The sequence below is a fragment of the Myripristis murdjan genome, chromosome 23, assembly GCF_902150065.1.
Source record: "Myripristis murdjan chromosome 23, fMyrMur1.1, whole genome shotgun sequence".
NCBI lineage: Eukaryota > Metazoa > Chordata > Actinopteri > Holocentriformes > Holocentridae > Myripristis > Myripristis murdjan.
In genome coordinates this window covers 25,596,037-25,617,399 of record NC_044002.1, presented here as the reverse complement: position 1 = coordinate 25,617,399, position 21,363 = coordinate 25,596,037, and the positions used below count along the sequence as shown (strand labels likewise).

At 42.3% G+C, this 21,363-nt stretch overlaps 1 protein-coding gene across 1 annotated transcript in view; it reads left to right on the top strand.

Annotated features, from left to right (window-relative positions):
* Nucleotides 1–21,109, top strand: part of cdk17 (cyclin dependent kinase 17) — a 57,096-nt gene extending 35,987 nt beyond the window's left edge. The window contains 14 exon segments of the mRNA XM_030045940.1: nt 4,948–5,081; nt 7,670–7,795; nt 8,926–8,982; nt 9,333–9,447; nt 10,181–10,275; nt 10,383–10,445; nt 10,873–10,996; nt 13,281–13,401; nt 14,957–15,054; nt 15,162–15,267; nt 15,692–15,734; nt 16,647–16,737; nt 17,829–17,906; nt 19,753–21,109. Coding sequence (XP_029901800.1) covers nt 4,948–5,081; nt 7,670–7,795; nt 8,926–8,982; nt 9,333–9,447; nt 10,181–10,275; nt 10,383–10,445; nt 10,873–10,996; nt 13,281–13,401; nt 14,957–15,054; nt 15,162–15,267; nt 15,692–15,734; nt 16,647–16,737; nt 17,829–17,906; nt 19,753–19,793 — 1,292 coding nt within the window. The 3' untranslated portion in view covers nt 19,794–21,109.
* Nucleotides 21,110–21,363: the final 254 nt, after the last annotated feature.

Below are 21,363 nucleotides of genomic sequence, written 5' to 3'. Positions count from 1 at the left end.
TTTTGTTTTGTTTTTTCCGTCTGGCACTTTGGTGAGGTTGGGGCAGGAGCCGGCCGACCTGATGTTTGACATCAGCCAATGGGAGAGCGGAGACTCCGTTAGGTCCCGCCCCAAAGTCGAAAAATAAACAAACAAATAAATAAATAAATAGAAAAGAGAACTGACTGAAGTGTCAGGAACAAACTGCAGAAACACAACCCAACCTGAGAATGAATAATAATAACAATTTAATTTTTAGCAACAATAATAATAAAAATCCATGTCACAAAGTGCTTCAGAAAGGCAGCAAAAAATAAAATACAATAAAATAAAATAAAATAAACACGTTATAAATAAATTAAGTCATGAACTCATCAGGTTTAAAATAATAATAATTTTAAGTATAAAAACAAATAAAAGACCATACATATTGTTTGAAACTGAAACATCTGGCAAAAAAAATAATGTGAATAAAATTATTCAGCAGCTTTTTCAAATTATTTTTTGGAAAGAAAAAAAAATGCAATTTAATATTTTTTTAAAACCCACAAAAATCAGTTGTATCAGTTTTTTCCTGATTTTTTATTTATTTATTTATTTTTTTTATTATTATTAGTCTGTATTTTCTTTGTTGTGAAGAGCAGAGTGAGGCAGAAAATGGGACACATGGAGGTTCTGCTGGTCTGCTCACTGCTAAAGACGGAGGGAGGAAGGAAGGAGTGACGAACGAAACGAGGCCACGAGGAAGAAATCTCTCAGCGGAGGGAGGAGAGGAGGCAACAGGGAGAGAAAGACGAGAGAGAGAGAGAGAGAGAGGAAACGTTAGTGAGGAGGAGGAGAGGAGAAGTGGGGCACCAGGAGACGAAAGATGAGCAGAGGTGCAGGGGAAAGAACGAGGGAGGAGGAGGAGGAGGAGGAGAGGTTTACGGGAGGCTGATCTGAGGAGGGAGAGGAGAGAGAGACGTGAAGAGCGGAGGGCAAAGAAACTTTTTGGGAGTTTTTGTGGTGAGAAAGGAAGTGACGGAGCGACGCGAAGAGGAAGAGAAACAGGAATCCATGTGAGGTTTTCTGAGAGAAGGAGAAGTGGGGCAGCAGGACGAATGAAAGACGGAGCGATGACAAAGAAAAAGGGAGGATTAGATCAGTTTTTTCACAGAGGAGGAGAGTGGGATGAAGGTGAAGGCAGAGTTTGAGAAGCAGCAGTGAGGAGGAGACGAAACGGGACGAGGCGTAGGGAAGGAAACGGGCGGAGGAATGAGAGGAGAGAGAGGAAGAAGAAAAGGCTTTTTTTTTTTTTTTTGGAAAGAGAAAGCCCTTAAGGAAGCAGTCCAACTGGGAATCAGGCTGGGGAGGAATTAATGAGAAGAGAATTTAGTTTTGTTTTTTCTTTTCTTGGAGGTTTTTGGGCTCGGAGGAAGTGAGAGTGAAGAAAGAAATCTGGAGAGGATCAGAAGACGACGCGATGAAGGAAAAGGGAAAACGCTGGAAAACAATAATTTTCACCGCTGATTTAGAGTGAAAAGTGTAAAAAAGGAAACCAAAGTCTGATGGGAAATGATCAGAGCCCAAAGTGACAAAACAGTCCAATGATTTTATGAAAAAACCCTCAGACAAATTGCAAGAGAAACAAACTCAGCTGATTCTGTATCCTCAGTTTGTCCTGAGTGAGGGGGGAAAAGTCCCAATGAATCCCATTGGTGGAAAGTTTTGAAAATTACCTATTTATGACCACATATTACCAAAAAACACTGTTTTTAACACACAGGGGAAAGGGGTTCAACATTTTACTTTCAGATATCACTATAAAAATTCACAAGATGATTACACACACAAAGACAAGAAAAAAAGTCAATTACAAGTTCTTTGAATTATTCTGTTTACACATGCATATCACACATTATCTGATTTGATATGCGCTAATAAGGAATATAAGGAATACAGCTGTCCCTCGCTATAACGCGGTTCACCTTTCGCGGCCTCACAGATTCGCGGATTTTTTTTTGTGCAGTTTTGCATGCTTTTTTTTTTTTACTGGACTTATGGACGAAGGTTTGAACTTTGAGAGTTTAAACAAGAGAGAAAAGTGAGAAAATGTTAATGCCTGTCTGAGAAAAGTGTATAAAGTGTGTAGTGAGGGGTTTTACAGCCTTAAAACATCTAGAATAATTGTAAAAAATAAAGCTGACTACTTCGCGGATTTCGCCTATTGCGGGTTATTTTTAGAACGTAACTCCCGCGATAAACGAGGGACCACTGTAAATGCCATATTTAAACAGTGAATTAAAAGGTTACTATAACCTTTTAATTCACTGTTTAAATGTCTCTTCTGGCATTTATTCCTTATATTCCTTATTAGCGCATATCAAATTAGATAATGTGTGATATGCATGTGTAAACAGAATAATTCAAAGAACTGGTAATTGACTTTTTTTCTTGTCTTTGTGTGTGTAATCAACTTGTGAATTTTTATAGTGATATCTGAAAGTAAATTTTGAACCCCTTTCCCCTGTGTGTTAAAAACAGTGTTTTTTGGTAATATGTGGTCATAAATAGGTGATTTTCAAAACTTTCCACCAATGGGATTCATTGGGACTTTTTTTTCCCCTCACTCAGGACAAACTGAGGATAAATCAGTTGAGTTTGCTTCTCTTGCAATTTGTCCTGGGTTGACCCCAATTTTGGCCTAAAATAACTGGACTAAAAACAACAGCAAAGTATTAATTAGATAAAGATTTGAGCAGAGAGGAGGAAGACGAAGCTGGTGGTTCAACAATTTCATAAACGACTCAGACAATTCTTGGATTATTGAAAACGCTAATCTGCGCCTGAAAGTCATGAAAAACCTTCCAGCGACTTTAAGAAAGAAAGATTAGAAATAAAACAGTCCAATAAGCTGGATTAAGTTTTTGTGTGAAAATCAGGACGAGGAGTTTCCTGCCCCCGTGTCGATGACAGACTGCAGAGCCCAGGGTGTCGACACACTGATGACAGGGACACACAGCTACTCATTAACTCTCTCTGTGTGTGTGTGTGTGTGTGTGTGTGTGTGTGTGTGTGGTGACCCCGCCCCCCTGCTCTGGTAGTTTTACAGCCCTGAAGGAAGCAGAGCAGGTTGGAGGGTTTAATCTTTGGCCTGGAGGGTAAAGAGAGAAAGAGAGAGAGAGAGAGAGAGTGTGTGTGTGTGTGTGTGTGTGTGTGTGTGTGTGTGTGTGTGTGTGTGTGTGTGTGTGTGTGTGTGTGCAGCGATGAGGTAGTAAAGTCAGTGTGTAGAAAAGCTGCTTATTAAAAGTTTTCCAACAGACTGTAAACAGTTTCTGCTGGCAAATAACAGACTTGATGGTTTTTTTTTTTTTGTTTGTGTTTAATCTTTTTTTTTTTTTTTTATTTGAATGTAAAGTTTTCATATGAAACTGTTTTTAAAACTTTTCAGACATTCAACTTCCCCCTCTCAAATTCATCACACAGCTGCAGAGGTTATAAGTTAACAATTTATGTGCCCAAATATCAATATGCCTCAACAAAACCTTGTATTTGTATTTTCAGACATCAGATCAGATCTATTGATTGATTGATTTTCTTTTATTTAAGTGTCATGCTTCATTTTCAGAAGCCCAGCCCATATGGACTTACAGCACACTGTGGTACACATTACAAACCATGCTCAGACAACAACAACAACAACAACAACAACAGGAATACACAGTCAAATTCAAATCCAGGCACTTCTAAAATACACCCCTCAAGTTATGCATTAATTAAACAAAATATGCTGCCTTCTATTCCAGGCCTTACAAATCTGCAGTCTTAAATACTTCAGCCTTTAAAGAGCCACTTCAGTTTGTGGCCATCATCGACCCAGAAAACTGACCAAGATCTTACCAAGATTATTTGTCTTATTTCAAGTCAAAAATGTCTTATTCCTAGTCAAAATATCTCATTACTGTTAAAATAAGACATGATCACCTCAGAAGTAACTTGTTTTTAGACAATTGTCTCTTGTTTCAAGTGAAAATTTGCTTGTTTCATTGGCAAAATTTGTTTCTTGTTTCTAGCTAATTTTCACTTATTTCAAGTGAATTTTCACTTTTTCCACTGGCAAATTTTGCCAATGAAACAAGCAAATTTGTCTAAAAACAGTTTATTTCTGAGGTGATCATGTCTTATTTTAAGTGTAATGAGATATTTTGACTAGGAATAAGACATTTTTGACTTGAAATAAGACAAATAATCTTGGTAAGATTTTGAGTTTTTGCAATGAAGAGCTCAGGTTTTTGGTTTTGCACAGCCTCAAACAAAGGGACCCTCAAGTCGTCACACAGGGTGCAATAAAACATAAAATGAAATTCATTCTCAACATCTTTTAAATCACAGACATCACAAATCCTGTTCTCTTCAGGAAGAGCTGTGAACCTCCGTTCTTCAGTGGGCAGGGTGACCTCAGGCTCAGGATCCAAACAGTCCTGAACATAAGATCTGAGCCTGGGCTTCAACATGTTCACATGACAGTGAAGCCCGCTGTGAAGAATATAAGAGAGGTCTGCTTCCCTGAAGATAGAGAGGAGGACTTCCATTATCCAGGGCCTGTGAGCCTCATCCTGAAAACCTTTTTTGTTAACCCTAACCCTCTGGCAGGGAGGAGGTGTTGATGTCACTTTATTCTAATAAATGAGTGAAGTTCAAATCCAGGGGAGCAGAACACAGAACATCCTGTGGTGAGAGGACAGCCTCTCTTAGGACACACACACACACGGATTACTGTTGTTTTTGTTGTTGTTTGTTTTTCGTCTGTTTTCTTGTATGAAAAGACCCAAACTGGACGACCGGGTGACAATAAGCAAATTATTAGAACAGCATCTGTACAGCAGTGAGTCTGTGACAGGCTTTTTCATCTGTACAGGTGATCGACCACTAACTGTGATGTGTGTGTGTGTGTGTGTGTGTGTGTGTGTGTGCGTGCGTGCTCCTCAGACATCGTCCATGAGAATCTGAAGATGGGCTCGGACGGCGAGAGCGACCAGGCGTCAGGAACGTCCTCAGACGAGGTTCAGTCTCCCACCGGCGTCTGTCTGAGGAACCGCGTGCACCGCCGCATCAGCATGGAGGTAACACACACACACACACACATGCACACACACACACACACATAAGAGCCGTGTCGGCGGCCGCCCCGTCGGAGGATCAGACAGTGAAACGGTTCAGTGTGTTTTTTTTTGGGGGGGGGGGGGTGTTTGCTCCGCTCCAGGCCGCCCAGCCGCTCGTTATCTGATCGCACGCCGCTCCGCGTGTGCACGCCGATGAAAACATCACCTTCCCCAGATCGTCTAAAAATAAAAGCCTAAATAACACGGTGGAAAAAAAAGACACTCATGATTGTCAGGGGATGTTTTTCCTCCTCCTTTTTAATCTCGCGGGTGTTTTTCTCTTCTCTCCCTGTTCACTTCTGACCTGCTGCTTAATACCTCAGCTCACAGAGGCTCATGTGGGCTTTTATTTTGAAAAGTCTTAATGAATTCACTTTATTTTCTTTCTTTTTTTCTCTTTTTTTTTTTTTTTTGGTAATTGTTATGGTCATTTTGGTTTTGTTCTTTCTTTTTCTTGTTGTTTTGTTTTTCCCTGATTTCATGTTCAAGTGAACCAGGCGAGTCTGAGCCTGGAGGCAGACTGCCCCCTGCTGGCAGAGGAGGGAACATGACCACAGACACCTTCAGTGATGCTCTCTCTCTCTCTCTCTCTCTCTCTCTCTCTCTCTCTCTCTCACTCTCCTCTGCAGCCCGGCTCGATTAACTTCATTAACTTCACTGTTTCATAATTTAAGCAGCCAGATATCACACATCACGTAACGTAACGTAACGTCGTCCTTTCTGATTTCTCTCACCTGGGCTGAAAAAACACAGAAGAACTTCGTCTCACGCTTTTATTTTTTATTTTTTACATTTAATAACAATACGTTTCACCTTTGAAGAAACTCTTATGAAAATATAAATTAATTTAATCATTGATTTTATTTTTTAGTTTTTGTGTATTTTCATTTTATTTTCACACCTTTATTTTTTATTTTTTACATTTAATAACATATTTCACCTTTGAAGAAACTCTTTTATGAAAATATGAATTGCTTTAATCATTAATTTTATATTTAATTTTTAATGTGTATTTTCATTTGTATTTTTATATTATGTATTATTTATTATATGTATATTCATGTATTTGTCCTGTATATATTTAATGAAGTACATGCAGTACATCATGAATGTGAAGTGAATGTAAAGGCCGGCGGTGTGTGAACGAGTGTGTGAGCTGCTATTAATATGCGTGTGTGTGTGTGTGTCTGTGTGTGTGTGTGTGAGAATAACCTGTAAGTTATCATATTGGTGTTTGTGGTGATGTTTTTTTTTTCTTCTCGCTCTCCCCGCCGCACCGCCATTTTTATTTTTACCTCACATGAGAGGGCGATCGACCTGCTCTCTCTCTCTCTTTCTGACAAGGAGAAGATGAGAGTGGTTATTTTAGACTCTGTGTGTGTGTGTGTGTGTGTGTGTGTGTGTGTGTGTGTGTGGGAGGCATCATGTGTTCGGAGCGCTGTGAGAAAACACATCGTCCGCCTCGATTTCCTCGTTAACGGCGACGTCATCAAAGTTTCCAACGACCTCGTGTTTCTTTTTTTTTTTTTTTTTTTTCTCCTCACACGCTCGGTGCTCTGATCCGCGAGTCGCCATGGAAACAGCCGGTGTGTCCACGATCAGGTTAAGGGATGAGGAGAAAGCCGGTTAGCGCAGGTGGATTTCTGCCGGAGAAACCCGTCACTGTCGCCACGGCAACCCTGAACGTGTTCTGTTTCGTACATTAAGATGCAGATCAGTGTGCTTCATGTGGGAAAAAATTATAGGAGAAAAAATACTACAGGACAAGCAGAAATAAAAATAATAATAAAAAAAACAAATAAGCAACAAAGTACAGAAAACATAAACAAAGTGATGGAAATGAAAATAAAATGAAAAAAACAACAAAAAAGAAAGAAAAGGATGCACAGGAAGCTTAACCTGTTGTTCCTGTATTTTATTTTATTTATTTATTTTTCTTGAGTTTTTTTTCCATAATTCTTACTGTTTTAGTTGGTTTATGGTACTTCAGTGTTTGAATATTTTTTTTATTTTCACATAGTTACCTCCTGTTTGAAATAATTACATTTTTATCTCTAGCTTTTTCTGTATTTTATTGATTTTTTTCACGTTATTTTCACTGTTTTTTACTTTAATTATTTCATTTTTTACCTCCACTTTATTCTGTTTTGTAGCTTTTATTTTTTACACCCAGTTACTCCCTGTTTATAGTAATTGTGTTTCTCTTTTCTGTACTTGGTGACTTTTTACTCAGTTTTTAATCTTTCTGATCATTTTCATTTTTAAATCCCTTGTTTCTGATTTATTTTCTTTTTATTTATGATAATTATTTTTTATTCCTGTTTATTCTCTATGTTGTATTTCTTCTCTTATTATTTTTTCTCATGTAGAGCAAATTGCATTGGATGTTAATGGATGAAAAATGACATATACATAAAATTTGATTTGATATCATGGAATATAACTGTAGGTCTCAATCTTCAACATGTGTGTGTGTGTGTGTGTGTGTGTGTGTGTGTGTGTGTGTGTGTGTGTGTGTGTGTGTGTGTGTGTGTGTGTGTGTGTTGCAGGACCTGAACAAGCGTCTGTCCCTGCCGGCTGACATCCGGATCCCAGACGGTTACCTGGAGAAGCTTCAGCTGAGCAGCCCGCCGTTCGACCAGCCGCTCAGCCGCCGCTCCCGCCGCGCCTCGCTGGTCAGTCTGCGTGTGTGTGTGTGTGTGTGTGTGTGTGTGTTATCTTTTATGGCTCTACGGTGTTCCCATCTCCGTTACCAAACTCCCTCTGCACCGGTTGCCACGGCAACTGGGCCCGGTGTGAGCCTAAGCTGGATTAATGTGGAGTCATGAGCGTCTTGTGCTCACGTCCCGCCTGCAGCCTGTCAGAGCTCCAGCCCCGAACCCCCGACAGAACAAACACACAGCCACAGCCTGCAGGTGGCTCTCAGGTGGGGACACGTGGACCCCTGGTGGTACATTGGAGTACTGCAGGGGGTACATGAGATTTGGAAAAAAAAAAAAAAAAAGAAATATCAGTTATGTACGATTCCTAAAATAATGAGCCACTTCACTGTGAGGGAAGACGAGACAAAAAAAAAACAGAAAACAGAAAGTGGATCAGTGATTGAAGCACAGCAGCGATACAGCCGGAAACAAGGAGGAAGAAGAGAAGAAGAAGCAGAAACAGAAAGAATCAAACCTCCTCAGTGTCAGGTTGTTTCTCACTGACGGAGCTGGACTGACCCTCTGACCACACGAGGGGCTTTTCTACCAAAACAAACTTTTTTTTGTTCTGGTCAGGGGGAACTTGGCTGAAAACATATTTCAAAGGAACATCACTGAAAAAAGTTTAGGAGGCACACAGAGTGCAGTTCAGTGTTTTGTCCATCGGGGGCACTGCTGAGCACCTGCTGCTCAGAAGAACAGATAGTGGGGCTAAACGCTGGAGCTGGGTGATACATCAATCAATAAATAAATAAATTTCAACCAACCAAATTTCCCCCTGGGGACAAATAAAGTATGATTGATTGATTGATTGATTGATAAATAATAAATACATTTTATTTTCAGTTTTGGCTGCTGAAGATGATGAAGACGAGGTCATCGAGATGAAACAAGTTTTGTGTTGTAAATCCACTGATTTAAATGAATGGACTGATCAATGTGTTTGATTCCAGGTATTGATCAGGGACTGGACTGTTGCTGTTATTGTTCCACGGCCCCAGTATTTTTATAGATATTTATTATCAGGCCGTTAACCCGACGTGTCTTATTATCAGACCTTCTTATTTTTGTTTTCTGTTGAATCTCCTCTCTCTGCTCCTCAGTCGGAGATCGGCTTCGGGAAGTTGGAGACGTACATCAAGCTGGACAAGCTGGGAGAGGTGAGGACTCTTATTTTCTCGACTTGATGTATTTCCTGTTGAAACGGGATGTTTTGGGGCGGGACGCGGCGCGGGGAAGAAAAAAAACAGCAGGACAGACCAAAACAAACTCGAATCCAACAGGATGGTCAGTCGGGGAGTTTTATTTTGAAGGGACAGGAGGCTGAGAGAGGACGTGTAAAGACGTGTGAAAGTTTTATTGGTTGAAATTTTAATTTAATTTTTAAGATTTTACAGGAAGTAGAGGTCACGTGAGGTCATGTCAGGGGCACTTTAGATTTTAATTTCCCAGTCCGATCTCAGTCCTGTTTCCTCACTTTGTGTGAACTGGCCTTGTGTGTTGCGTTCAGGGAACCTACGCCACCGTGTTCAAAGGCCGCAGTAAGCTGACCGACAACCTGGTGGCGCTGAAGGAGATCCGCCTGGAGCACGAGGAAGGAGCGCCGTGCACCGCCATCAGAGAGGGTGAGTGTGTGTGTGTGAGTGTGTGTGTGTGTGTGTGTGTGTGTGTGTGTATTTTAAACTCCCATCCTCAGAAATATCTTATCAGACAGGGTGTGTGTGTTGTCTGGTGTTCACTATTATGAAAACGTCTTTTTTACAGAACATAATGCTGAAAAAGATGCTTTGGAAAATTTATATATGAATATTTGATCCTTTTTCCTAATGCATAATATGCTAATATACAATATTTATATGTAGAATTTTTTCTTAATTTAACTTAATTTAAAATGGTTAGCGATAGAGCGGTATCAGACAGTACTGATGTTAATTTAGCTATTTATTTATTCTTTATTTTCTCAGTGTTCGTTTCTAGAATTGGTTGCAGTGTTTTAATGTTGAATATTCTTCAATAAAGTTATTTGTTTAAGAAGGCAGCCTTCTGAGGACCTTTATGCATCGTCATATCCCTGCAGAGTCCACACAGAAAAAGGTTTATTTTTTTCATTCCAGATCAGAAATTCACTGTATCAGCTGCCGTATCGGTAATCTATGGATTTTTTCTTCTAAAATGTGTATCCATCTCAAAAATCTCAAATCGGTCAGACACTAAAAATGAGGCTGAGATGAGGCGTTGATTTGGCAGAAGCTTGATGGGACACCGATAAATAGTCCTGTATCTTTCCTCAAATGAAAAGTGAAACTGTTTTTGTGTGTGTGTGTGTGTGTGTGTGTGTGTGTGTGTGTGTGTGTTCAGTGTCGTTACTGAAGGACCTGAAGCACGCCAACATCGTGACGCTACACGACATCGTCCACACAGACAAGAGCCTCACACTCGTCTTCGAGTACCTGGTGAGTCTGCCTGCGCCCGCAGTGCATTGTGGGCTTTGTAGTTCATTTGGACAGCTGGTTTGGTTTGGTTTGGTTTGTTGGTGTGTGACGCTGTCGTCTCTGTGCAGGACAAAGACCTGAAGCAGTACATGGACGACTGTGGGAACATCATGAGCATGCACAACGTCAAGGTGAGGAGGTTCCCTTCAGCGTCACCTGGCAAACATGTGAAATAAGTGTGGGTGATGAGAACCACGTAGACTCAACCATCCTATAGCACACTTATTCCCACATGTGTCAGTTGAGTCTACAGGGTCCTCACTTCAGTTTTAGTGTAATGCCCCTTTAAAAGCATGCAGTGTGCAGCGTGTTCTCTCCTCCTTTTCTAACTGCATGGAAAAGATCCCAGCTAACACAGTTACTGTTTGGAAAAAGGAGCTCAGGCACTCCATGTTTTAAAGTTTTCTACTGCAGTATTTCTACTGCAGTCAGAGACCAGCAGAGGAGCAGTACTTCTACTGGAGCAGCAGTTTGTAGTTACTCTGTCCACTGCTGACTTTTATGTCCTTTTGTGGCATGTTGAGTTTCATTCTGTGTTTTTTTTCTGTGTGTTTGCAGGTGTTCCTGTTCCAGATCCTGCGAGGCCTGGCGTACTGTCACAAGAGGAAAGTCCTGCACCGAGACCTGAAGCCCCAGAACCTCCTCATCAACGAGAGAGGGGAGCTCAAACTGGCCGATTTTGGTAAGAAAACGGCGCCGCTGAGAGTTGGGGGGGGGGGTCTGGTGTCCCAGAGCTGATCTGGGTTTAGTTCAGTGTTGTAATGTAACGAAGTACAAATACTTCGTTACTGTACTTAAGTAGAATTTTCACATATCTGTACTTTACTTCGTTATTTATATTTCTGACAACTTTTACTTTTACTCCACTACATTTCCGAAATAAAATGTGTACTTTTACTCCGATACATTTCTCTTAACCACCTTCGTTACTCGTTACTTCAAAATAAAAGTTGAGTTGGTGACGTAATTCCTGTTTGTTATCGTTTCAACCGCGGCTGCCAAGTGCGAAGAAGAAGCTCCGCCACCGGACACAGTGGGTAACCGGCTGCTCATATATGAATCGCCGCAGGCTTTCTATGTTTTTTCGTCAGCATCTTTGTGATTTTTTGTGCATTCGTTCGTGAGTGCTAAAGGAGTCGGTCTTTAATTTGCGGTTGCCGTCGTTCGCCCTGCGTCCCATATGAAGCTGCACGTCAAACCAGACTTTACAGACAAGCCCCCAAGGTGTGTTTGAACTTCGTGCCTGAAAGTGCTTCATCTTCTGGCAGTCTGCCTCGGTTATGGCTTGGTGGTGGGAAGATTTGTCACGTCCTTCTCGGCGGAGTTTCTTTACCACACTGGTGAAAACATTGTTGCTGGTGGTGAATTCAGCGTCTTTTAACAGACACCAAGCAGCTCCTCCAACCACTCATCCAGGCTCAGGCCACCCAGCAAATCAAAATTCACCACAAAGTCTGACATTTTGTTTACAAAAGTCTTGAAACAAATGTGATCTAACGAGTAAGTGGAGCGCAGAGTAGTTGGTTGCTAGGCAACGCTATGTCCGTTTACACTGGCGCAGGGATATTTTGTGCTGCGGTCTGCCAGCGGGTTACACTGATTTTACAACGGCATGGAACGCGGCTCAGCCAATCACATTTAAGGATGGGAAGCAGCCGTTTTATAATTCAAATAATAACTCGCGCTCGTGACAGCTGTGTTGTTGCCAAGTTCAGTTTGTCCAAACAGGGAGGCTGAGAGACAGAGAGATGTTGATGGTGACAGAAGTTTAACAGTAATGTTAAAAAGTTGAAGCTTTTTTCTCCTGTACCCGGATTGCTTTTACTGTAAGGAAGCCACAATAAATTCATTATCAAAATTCTAACCGCTCACTTTGTTTAAATACTTTTACTTTTACTTCTAATACTTAAGTACAGAAAATATCAGAAAATTACTTTTGATACTTAAGTACAATAAATGTCAGGTACTTTAAGACTTTTACTCAAGTAATATTCTAAAAGGTGACTTTAACTTCTACCAAAGTCATTTTCTGGTGAGATACTTGTACTTTTACTTAAGTATCACTTTCAAATACTTTATACAAGACTGGTTTAGTTCGATATAGAGACGTGTTTCCTTTGAGGTCCTGAGTAGAGGTGACATCGGCGGTGACCCTCCTATTATGTTCGGGGTCAATTTGACCCCAGCCAATGTTTAACGTCTCTAAATAAAATGAATGATTAACATCATTTTTTTTGCTTCATATTTAATGAGTGTTCCTAATGTAATGGGCACTACCGGGTAAACATGAAATTCACATGATGATATGTTTTCAATGTCCTGTACACACTTTGTAACGTATCGGTTATAAATAACAAAAATCTGTACTTAGAAATAATATAAAGCCATTAAAACGCCAAAAATTTAAATTTCTTTCCAATTGTAGGTCAATCAGTGAGGTTTTATGGTGATTTGAATATTTTTCCATAGTGGCGTAACAGGAATACTGGATGTATAAGTGTGTGTGTGGGTTATGTTTTATTTAAAGGGCTGTTTAGGTCATCAACAAAGAAACATAAGGTACCTGACACATAAACTTTAATAACAATTTTAGTTATAATAATTTCGTGGAAGTTTAAACTGCAGGGGTCAAATTGACCTCAAACATAAAAGATGTTCAAAAATGTGAACATAACAGGAGGGTTAAAAGTAAATTAAACATAAAAGAAAACAAATGATAAAAACATTGCATATACATAAAATCACAAAAACTTGTACTTGCATGTACACAGAAAATTTAGAACATGTCGAATCCTTGACGATAAATAATCCCAACAGCAGCCACTTCTTCACTTTGGCTTTTCAAACTGTTGATTTAGGTTCACACTTTATACCAACCTCTGTGAAGTCACACACTACATCTCTGCTGTGTGTGTGTGTGTGTGTGTGTGTGTGTGTGTGTGTGTGTGTGTGTGTGTGTCCGGCAGGCCTGGCGAGGGCCAAGTCCGTCCCGACGAAGACGTACTCTAACGAGGTGGTGACCCTGTGGTACCGGCCCCCGGACGTCCTGCTGGGCTCCTCCGAGTACTCCACCCAGATCGACATGTGGTACGCACGCCTACCCACGATGCACCTGCACTGTGGGCGGGGCATCGCATCAGACACTCAGTCATCACTGGTGGAAATCCTCTTGTTACTGCTGTTGCAACTACTGGGCCTGTACCAGTCAAAGTACTAATGCTACTAGTATTACTACTGCTGCTGCCATGACTATTACTCTCACTACTATTACCACTACTACTACTACTACTACTATTATCACTACTACTACTACTACTACTACTACTATTATCACTACTACTACTACTACTACTACTATTACCACTACTACTACTACTACTACTATTATCACTACTACTACTACTACTACTACTACTATTATCACTACTACTACTACTACTACTACTACTACCACTACTACTATTACCACTACTACTATTACCACTACCACTACTACAACTACTACTACTATTATTACTACTACTACTACTACTACTACTATTACCACTACTACTACTACTATTACCACTACTACTATTATTACTACTACTTCTACTACTACTACTATTACTATTACTACTACTACTACTATTACTACTACTACTATTATTACTACTACTGCTATTATTACTACAACTACTACTATTCTTACTTCCGCTACTACTGCTGCCACTACTATTACTGTTACTACTTTTACTATTACTACTACTACTGCTAGTACTACTTGTACTACTGTCACTACTACTACTATTACTGTTACTACTACTACCGCTACTGGTACTACTTTTAATACCACAACTATTACTTTTACTACTATTACCGTTACTTTTACTACTACTACTACTACTACTACTACTACTATTACTTTTACTACTTTCATATTTGCTATTTTTACTACTACTACCATTACTTTTATTACATTTGCTACTTTTACTACTACAATGATTATTTTTTACTTATATTGCTATTATTGTTATTACTTTTACTATTTTTCTACTACTACTGTTACTTTTAAAACCTTTACCTTTACTACTTTTACTACCACAATGATTACTTTTTACTTATATTGCTATAATTATTACTACTTTTACTATTCTTTTTACTACTACTACTGTTACTTTTAATACCTTTACCTTTACCACTTTTACTACTACTATGATTACTTTTACTACTATCACTCTTATTGTCACTACTTTTACTACTGATACTATTACTACTTACTTACTGCTTTCACTATTACTTTTACCAATATTACTATTATTATGACTTTGCTCCTTCTACTACTGCCACTATTACTTTTACTACTTTTACTACTAAGATTTTTACCACCACTACTGTTACTGTCACTACTTTGCTGCAGCTACTTTTAATTTTATTACTACTACAGCTACTACCAGTGTTACTGCTACTGCTACTTTGAGTACTAGTATTACTGCTACTGTTCCTACTACAACTACTATTACTACTAGTAACACTTTTATTGTTAGTACTGCAGCTGCTGGCATGTATTGTGTTTTGAAGTGAGACCGCTCTCATGCTGTGTGTGTGCGTGCGTGTGTGTGTGTGTGTGTGTGTGTGTGTGTGTGTGTGTGTGTGTGTGCAGGGGTGTTGGCTGTATATTCTATGAGATGGCTGCAGGTCGGCCGCTGTTCCCCGGCTCCACGGTGGAGGACGAGCTGCACCTCATATTCAGGTTACTGGGTGAGTCACAGCAAAACAAAACAAAAACACGCCGCCGCGCCTCTGATTGGCCGATTGAGCCGAGCGCGTCGACGCGGCGTCTGATTGGCTGTCGTCCTCTGACTCAGGCACGCCGACGGAGGACAACTGGCCGGGAATCTCGTCCATCGAAGAATTTAAATCGTACAACTTTCCCAAATACAAACCACAGCCGTTCATCAACCACGCGCCCAGGTACTCTGTGTGTGTGTGTGTGTGTGTGTGTGTGTGTGTGTGTGTGTGTCTGTGTGTGTGTGTGTGTGTGTGTGTGTGTGTGTGTGTGTTTACATACATGTTTGTTTTATCTGTGTCTGTATGAGTGTGTCCAGTGCCTCCTAAATCCAGCTCTCTCTCTCTCTCTCTCTCTCTCTCCTGTTCTCTCTTTATGTCGCTCGGCCATTTGTTGCAAAGACACTCCCATTTGTTTTGCATTAGTGTAGATGTGTGTGTGTGTGTGTGTGTGTGTGCGTGTGTGCGTGTGAGTTTGTGTGTGTGTGCGTGCGTGGGCGCCCTGGGCAGGAAATCCTGTGCCATTTTAGAGGGCTGGCTGTCCACTTCCTTCCTCCCATGATGCCTTGCTGCAGGCTGACAGTAACCGTGTTCTTCCTGTTGTGTTTAGGCTGGACGCTGAAGGCAGCGAGCTGCTGCTGGCCTTCCTCAAGGTTGGTGTCCACACCTCCTCCTCCTCCTCCTCCTCCTCCTCCTCCTCCTTTTATTCTGTTTCTCTTCAAGCACTTTGATGCCACAAATAACCTCAATCATGATAAAAATAACAAAAACAACCTATTTTCAGTACTGCGTAGTTCTTCCCTGTTATTACATTATTATGAATATTCTTACAGTTAACAATATTATTATGTTAGTTGCAGTGTAGGAATGAGTGTTTATTTATTTTAAAAATGCATAGTATTATTAGTACATGTAGTGGAGCACATTTTACTAGTAATGGACATTTTTAAATGAACATTCTCCAAGAAAAAATATTTTAATTAATTAATTAATTAATTAATTAAAATGTATTTTACTTTCTCAATACATTACATTAAATTAAAAATGCGGTTATAAATAAAATTCATGTTCTACTGCTGTTTTGTCATCAGTAGTAGTATTAGTAGTATTAGTAGTGGTTGCATAGTGACAGTTGCAGTACCTGTTGTAAACAGCAGGGGGCACTGTGACCTGCTCGTCACAGAGCTCCGGCTCAGTTTGTTGTTGTTGATGTTTGTGATGTTGTGTTGTTTTGTGAGAAGCTGTTCAGTTCAGTCACACTGTTAGAGAGAGTTTGGTTTGGACTGTCACTTTATTTCTGTAACACTTTAAAAAACACAACAGGTCGAAAACGCTTCACAAAAAATAAAAATACAGTAAAATAATATGAAATCAAACAGACAAAACTTAAAAAAAATAAAATGAAGTAAAAGAAGACAGAGTGAGTGAGTGAATAGTTAAAGATTAAAACTGATAGAAACACAATAAAAAAATGACACACACACGATGATGTCATCAGGCATCACGTCAGTTGTTTGTGTGTTTATGGTTGTTGTTGTTTTGTTGTTTCCTGTGTGTCGCTGCAGTACGAGTCCAAGAAGAGGATTTCAGCCGAGGAGGCCATGAAACACTCGTACTTCAAACACCTCGGCATCCGAGTCCACACACTGCCAGAGAGTGAGTGCTGTGTGTGTGTGTGTGTGTGTGTGTGTGTGTGGGTGTGTGTGTGTGTGGGGAGGGGGGGGGGGGGGGGTCTAGTCTCCTGGGTGTGATGTGAGTCCCGTGGATTGGGTCTCTGCTTTCACTTTCACAGCAGAACAGCTCTCAGAATAAAAAAAAAACAAAAAAACACTTTTGGCACAGAAAGCAGCACAAACAAAGAGGATTATCGCCATAGCAACAACAACAAGATACCAGTTCCCATTTTTTGAGGAAATTCTTTTGTCTTTGTTGTTGTTATGTTCCTTTTTCAACTGGAAAGTAGATCCGGCCAGTCGCGTCTGCAGGAAACTAAAACACTGTAACCCTGACCCTCCTGAAAAAAAAAAAAAAAAAAAACGTGATTACTTTTCTTGCGTTATGTTTTTGCTGGTAAACAAACTTCACGCTGCGCAGAGCGTCCGAGGCCTGTCCTGATTTCAGAAGGAAAATCCTGCCGAGCTGAAACCCAGCTGGTCTCAGGCCTGCCAGCCCGCATATTACAGCGCCACGCCGTGATTTGATTGGCAGGCAGGAGGCGGGGCTAATTAAACACAAGAGAGCCAATCAAAAACAGGCGGGCCAAAAGACGCAGAGCAGCAGAATCAGGGTTACATCATCAGATGTAAACAAAAATATATTGCAGTATATTTGAAAATATCATGTGATCTATGAGATAATACATTTCCATATATGGAAACTAGTCTTTATATTTTCCAATATATTGCAATATCTGAAATGTGCAGTTACTTATTTATTATTCCATGTAGTAAAATATATTGATGCAATATATATAAATGTATTGCATTATATGTTTCACCAATATATTATTCCACGTATTGCTAAGACATTTTCAAATACATAACATATAAATTTATTGTTATTCCATATATTAAATGTAATATATTGTAATATATTTCATGTTATATTTTGGTAAATACATTTTCTTTCCGTAAGGGCTACCCCGTTTGAAATCACCAACACTTTGATGAATAGCTGTTATATATTTACATTTTGTTTCTCAGTAGCTGCAGGTTGAGGTTTGCTCTGCGTCTCCTTCTGTGTTCCAGACATTTCCATCTTCACGCTGAAGGAGGTGCAGCTGCAGAGAGACCCGGGCTACAGGAACAACTCCTACCCAGAGTCAGGTGGGTCTCCTCACCTGCACACACCTCCACACCTGTGCCGTCACAAGTCACCTTCAGGTTCAGCTCGAACACGCCACCTTCAGGTTCAGCTCGAACACGCCACCTTCAGGTTCAGCTCGAACGCGCCACCTTCAGGTTGACCTCGAACACGTCACATTCAGGTTGACCTCGAACACGCCACCTTCAGGTTCAGCTCGAACGCGCCACCTTCAGGTTCAGCTCGAACGCGCCACCTTCAGGTTCAGCTCGAACGCGCCACCTTCAGGCTCAGCTCGAACGCGCCACCTTCGGGTTGACCTCGAACGCGCCACCTTCGGGTTCAGCTCGAACGCGCCACCTTCAGGTTCAGCTCGAACGCGCCACCTTCAGGTTGACCTCGAACGCACCACCTTCAGGTTCAGCTCGAACGCGCCACCTTCAGGTTCAGCTCGAACACGCCACCTTCAGGTTCAGCTCGAACGCGCCACCTTCAGGTTGACCTCGAACGCGCCACCTTCAGGTTGACCTCGAACACGCCACCTTCAGGTTCAGCTCAAACGCGCCACCTTCAGGTTGACCTCGAACGCGCCACCTTCAGGTTGACCTCGAACGCGCCACCTTCAGGTTCAGCTCGAACACGCCACCTTCAGGTTCAGCTCGAACACGCCACCTTCAGGTTCAGCTCGAACACGCCACCTTCAGGTTGACCTCGAACACGCCACCTTCAGGCTCAGCTCGAACACGCCACCTTCAGGTTCAGCTCGAACACGCCACCTTCAGGTTGACCTCGAACGCGCCACCTTCAGGTTCAGCTCGAACACGCCACCTTCAGGTTCAGCTCGAACACGCCACCTTCAGGTTCAGCTCGAACGCGCCACCTTCAGGCTCAGCTCGAACACGCCACCTTCAGGTTCAGCTCGAACACGCCACCTTCAGGTTGACCTCGAACACGCCACCTTCAGGTTCAGCTCGAACACGCCACCTTCAGGTTGACCTCGAACGCGCCACCTTCAGGTTCAGCTCGAACGCGCCACCTTCAGGTTGACCTCGAACGCGCCACCTTCAGGTTCAGCTCGAACGCGCCACCTTCAGGTTGACCTCGAACGCGCCACCTTCAGGTTCAGCTCGAACGCGCCACCTTCAGGTTCAGCTCGAACACGCCACCTTCAGGTTCAGCTCGAACGCGCCACCTTCAGGTTCAGCTCGAACACGCCACCTTCAGGTTGACCTCGAACGCGCCACCTTCAGGAAACAGCTTCCCAAAGTGGGCGGGGCCACAGGAAACAGCTTCCCAAAGTGGGCGGAGTCACAGGAAGCATCTTCCCAGTTTGGAATTTAACTTCTGACCCACAGAGGACCGCAGGGTTGTGTTACTGTCTGAGAAATCACATTTTTCATCGAAATGCCACCAAATACTACAGTACCCATGAGCCTCGGCGACTGTTGCTATGGTGACGACGCCAACTGCATCCACAGCTGCTGACCGGATGCAGCACGTGTGTGTGTGTGTGTGTGTGTGTGTGTGTGTGTGTGTGTGTGTGTGTGTAGAGTCGACTCGAGGCTACAAAGCTCAACTTCACTAGCGGCGACAGAACCTGAAGCCCTGTGATTGGCTGTTTCTTGAAGCAGTGCATCATGGGACTCGTAGTTGACCTGTTAATTCCTTATGAGCACCGCCGCAGATCAGTTTTGTGCAAAGTCTGTTTTTTAATTTGCAAAGCGCCGTGCGACTTTATACATCAGGTTTAGCATTTTATACAAATTCCAGTTCACTGCAGAGAGGAAATACTCTGTTTTCCAAAAATCAAATGATTGATTTCTGTTGATTTATTGATTTTAAATTCATCTTTTTTTTGTCTCTTTGCAGGAAACAGTAAGATCAGCAGGAGGCAGAGCATGCTCTTCTAGACCCGGAGGCCCCGCCCTTCATCATCACCCCCCCCACACACACACCCCCTCCTCGCATGAGCCCACCTCCCCTCAGACTGACCAACCCCCCCACCACACACACACACACACACACACACACTCACACACACACACACACACACACACACACACACACACACACACACTGGCCCCTCTGGCTTTGGTTCGGGGTTTGATATTTGGAGACTGTTTTATTTATTGGGGGGGAATTTGCTGCTAAACTACTACTGTCTGTATTTAACATGCGTGTGCGTGTGTGTGTGTGTGTGTGTGTGTGTGTGTGCGTGCGTGCGTGACGTTGTGGACTGGAGCCGACCAGTCGATGCGGTGACTGTTGGTTTTTATTTGTTTTGTTTTGTTTTTTTGTTTAAATCTGATCCCACTGATGTTGATGTCGACGCTGTGATGCAAAGTCGTCGTGCTCGCCGCCGCCGCCGCCGCCGCCACACTCGGAGACCGAAAGCTCTCCTCTCCGTGGATTTTTTTAAAAATATAAATATCTATATATATGCGGAGGTGTCTCTCTCTCTCTCTCTTCTTGTTTTTTTTCCTCGGCTGAATTCGGCGATGGAGCGACAGCCTGGAATGCGGCGGCGTCCGAGTCGTGAAACATTTCAACTGGAGGTCGAGGCGGGGAGCGGGGCGGGGCGGGGGGCGGGGCCAATGAAGATCAGAGTCCAGCCATGTTGGGAGAACTTAAATGCACCTTCAGCTTTTACTGTTTTTATTTTTTTTCGACCAGCAGTTTGTTTTTTGGCTCATTCTGGCGAGGATAAAGATAGGACTGTATTTGGGGAATATGAGGGGGGGGCGGGGTTTCTCCATAGGACATTTCCGGGCCTCCCCAAAAATCCCCCCCTCCCCCTCTGGATGCCAGTGTGTGAGGGGAACCTGAGCGGGGCGACGGAGGAGGAGAAACACGGAGCGGCTCGACAGGAAGTCACGGGACGTCCCACAGGAAGCCGCCCCCCTGCTCCCTCCCGCCCCGAGAACGCTCACCCGCCCGGACTTCAGTGCTTTCTGTTTTTTTTATTTTGTTGGTTTATTTTTTATTTTTTTATGCAAGCTACACGTCCTCTCTCTCTCTCTCTCTCTCTCTCTCTCTCTCTCTCTCTCTCTCTCTCTTTGCACTTCGCTCCGTGGTTTTGGAATCAGGGACGGCGCGAGCAGCAGCCCAGGGGGCGGAGTTTACCCGACAGTATTAAAGACGTGTTCTCTCGTGTCTGTGACCTTTGACCTCCTCTCCTTGTGAAGCACAGTGTCAGTGTGGCATGTTCCCGCCTCTCTGAGGAGCTCAACGAACTTCAAAACAACAACAACAACAACAACAACAACAACAGAACGGGTTGTTTGCGCTGCGCTCTCTGTCCTGCGTTTGTACAAGAAAGAAAAAAAAAAACACAAAAAGATTTCAAATTGAAATGTTGATCTAACAGGCCGCTGTGTCGTCTGCAACTGACAGCGACGCCACAGACCAAGCCGATGTCGAAGTGCCACTTTTTACCGCGCGGGGCTTCGATTAAAGGAAAAATCCACCCAAAAGTGATTT